The sequence below is a fragment of the Loa loa genome (genome assembly GCF_000183805.2).
Source record: "Loa loa unplaced genomic scaffold supercont3.319, whole genome shotgun sequence".
In the NCBI taxonomy this organism is placed as follows: domain Eukaryota; kingdom Metazoa; phylum Nematoda; class Chromadorea; order Rhabditida; family Onchocercidae; genus Loa; species Loa loa.
In genome coordinates this window covers 18,246-19,256 of record NW_018108499.1, presented here as the reverse complement: position 1 = coordinate 19,256, position 1,011 = coordinate 18,246, and the positions used below count along the sequence as shown (strand labels likewise).

Here is a 1,011-nt window from a genome sequence, read left to right as displayed (position 1 = left end):
CCTAATTTCTGCGTAATTTTTTTAGCTCAGAAGATCGAATTCATTGCTCATTTATTCGTCAATCCGAAAACGACGATAAGGTACGGCAAGTGTTATGAACGAAAAGTGAAGACAAAAAGTTTGGGCTATTATTTTTTCAATAAATTTGAGCTTCAATAAGTTTGAGCTATTATTTTGTATAGCTTGAATTTACTAAAATAATCTTAAGGGTGGAATTAATTTTCCTTCATTCTGAAAGATTTCCCAGTAATTTAACAATGGAACCGTTGCACAGTACTCCATTCATTAATACCAGTAAGTAGGAAAGAAAACTCTCCATAGTAATGGGATGAAGACGACGATCACAAGGATAGTTTTAAACGGAATGATTTAATATTCGATGATAATACAGGTCTCAGTTTCGAAAAGTAACGAGCAAGAATGAAGAGTGATCAGTGGTCTGAATGGAATCAGACTCACTGTTAATCAGACTCACCGGAATCAGACTCACTATTTTCACGTTGGTTATTACGAAAACAATATACTATAACAGTAATGGGACAATATTTCAGACATCAAGTAATCAAACGGAAAAAAGAGAGGAAAAATGAGCAACTACAAGTCTTGCTCATTTTTATAAAATCATCAAATTTTAAGTGGAAATTAACCTGCTGTGTTTCAACTTTCGGCATCAAGTGAGCTAATGTATAATCGGTCTTATCAACAGAAGCATCATCCATAGCTTCCTGCAATTTCTATTTCAAATTATTTGGAAAGTTTACCGAAAAAAAAGAACAAACGATTAAGAGAATGGATAACAGTATGATATGAAAAGAGAATTTCGGTATGGATATCTTAAATGATATGGATATCTTAAATCAGACTCATGTCTGATGAAAGTAATAATTCAAGTGAAAGACTGACAACAGTGACAACTCGAATAAGAATGAAGTGAATGAAATTTCTAACAGGAATATAAAAAAAGAACACCTTCGGAAAACTTGAACGGTCCGTGAAATTTACATGAACTGC

At 32.9% G+C, this 1,011-nt stretch overlaps 1 protein-coding gene across 1 annotated transcript in view; it reads right to left on the bottom strand.

The window, feature by feature from the left end:
* The window catches only part of LOAG_08100 (subtilase), a gene marked incomplete at its 5' end in the record, with an annotated part of 13,973 nt that extends 13,254 nt beyond the window's left edge, over positions 1-719 (bottom strand). Inside the window, one exon of the mRNA XM_020447614.1 lies at positions 648-719. Coding sequence (XP_020302172.1) covers positions 648-719 — 72 coding nt within the window. The remainder of the gene's footprint in view (positions 1-647) is intronic.
* Positions 720-1,011: the final 292 nt, after the last annotated feature.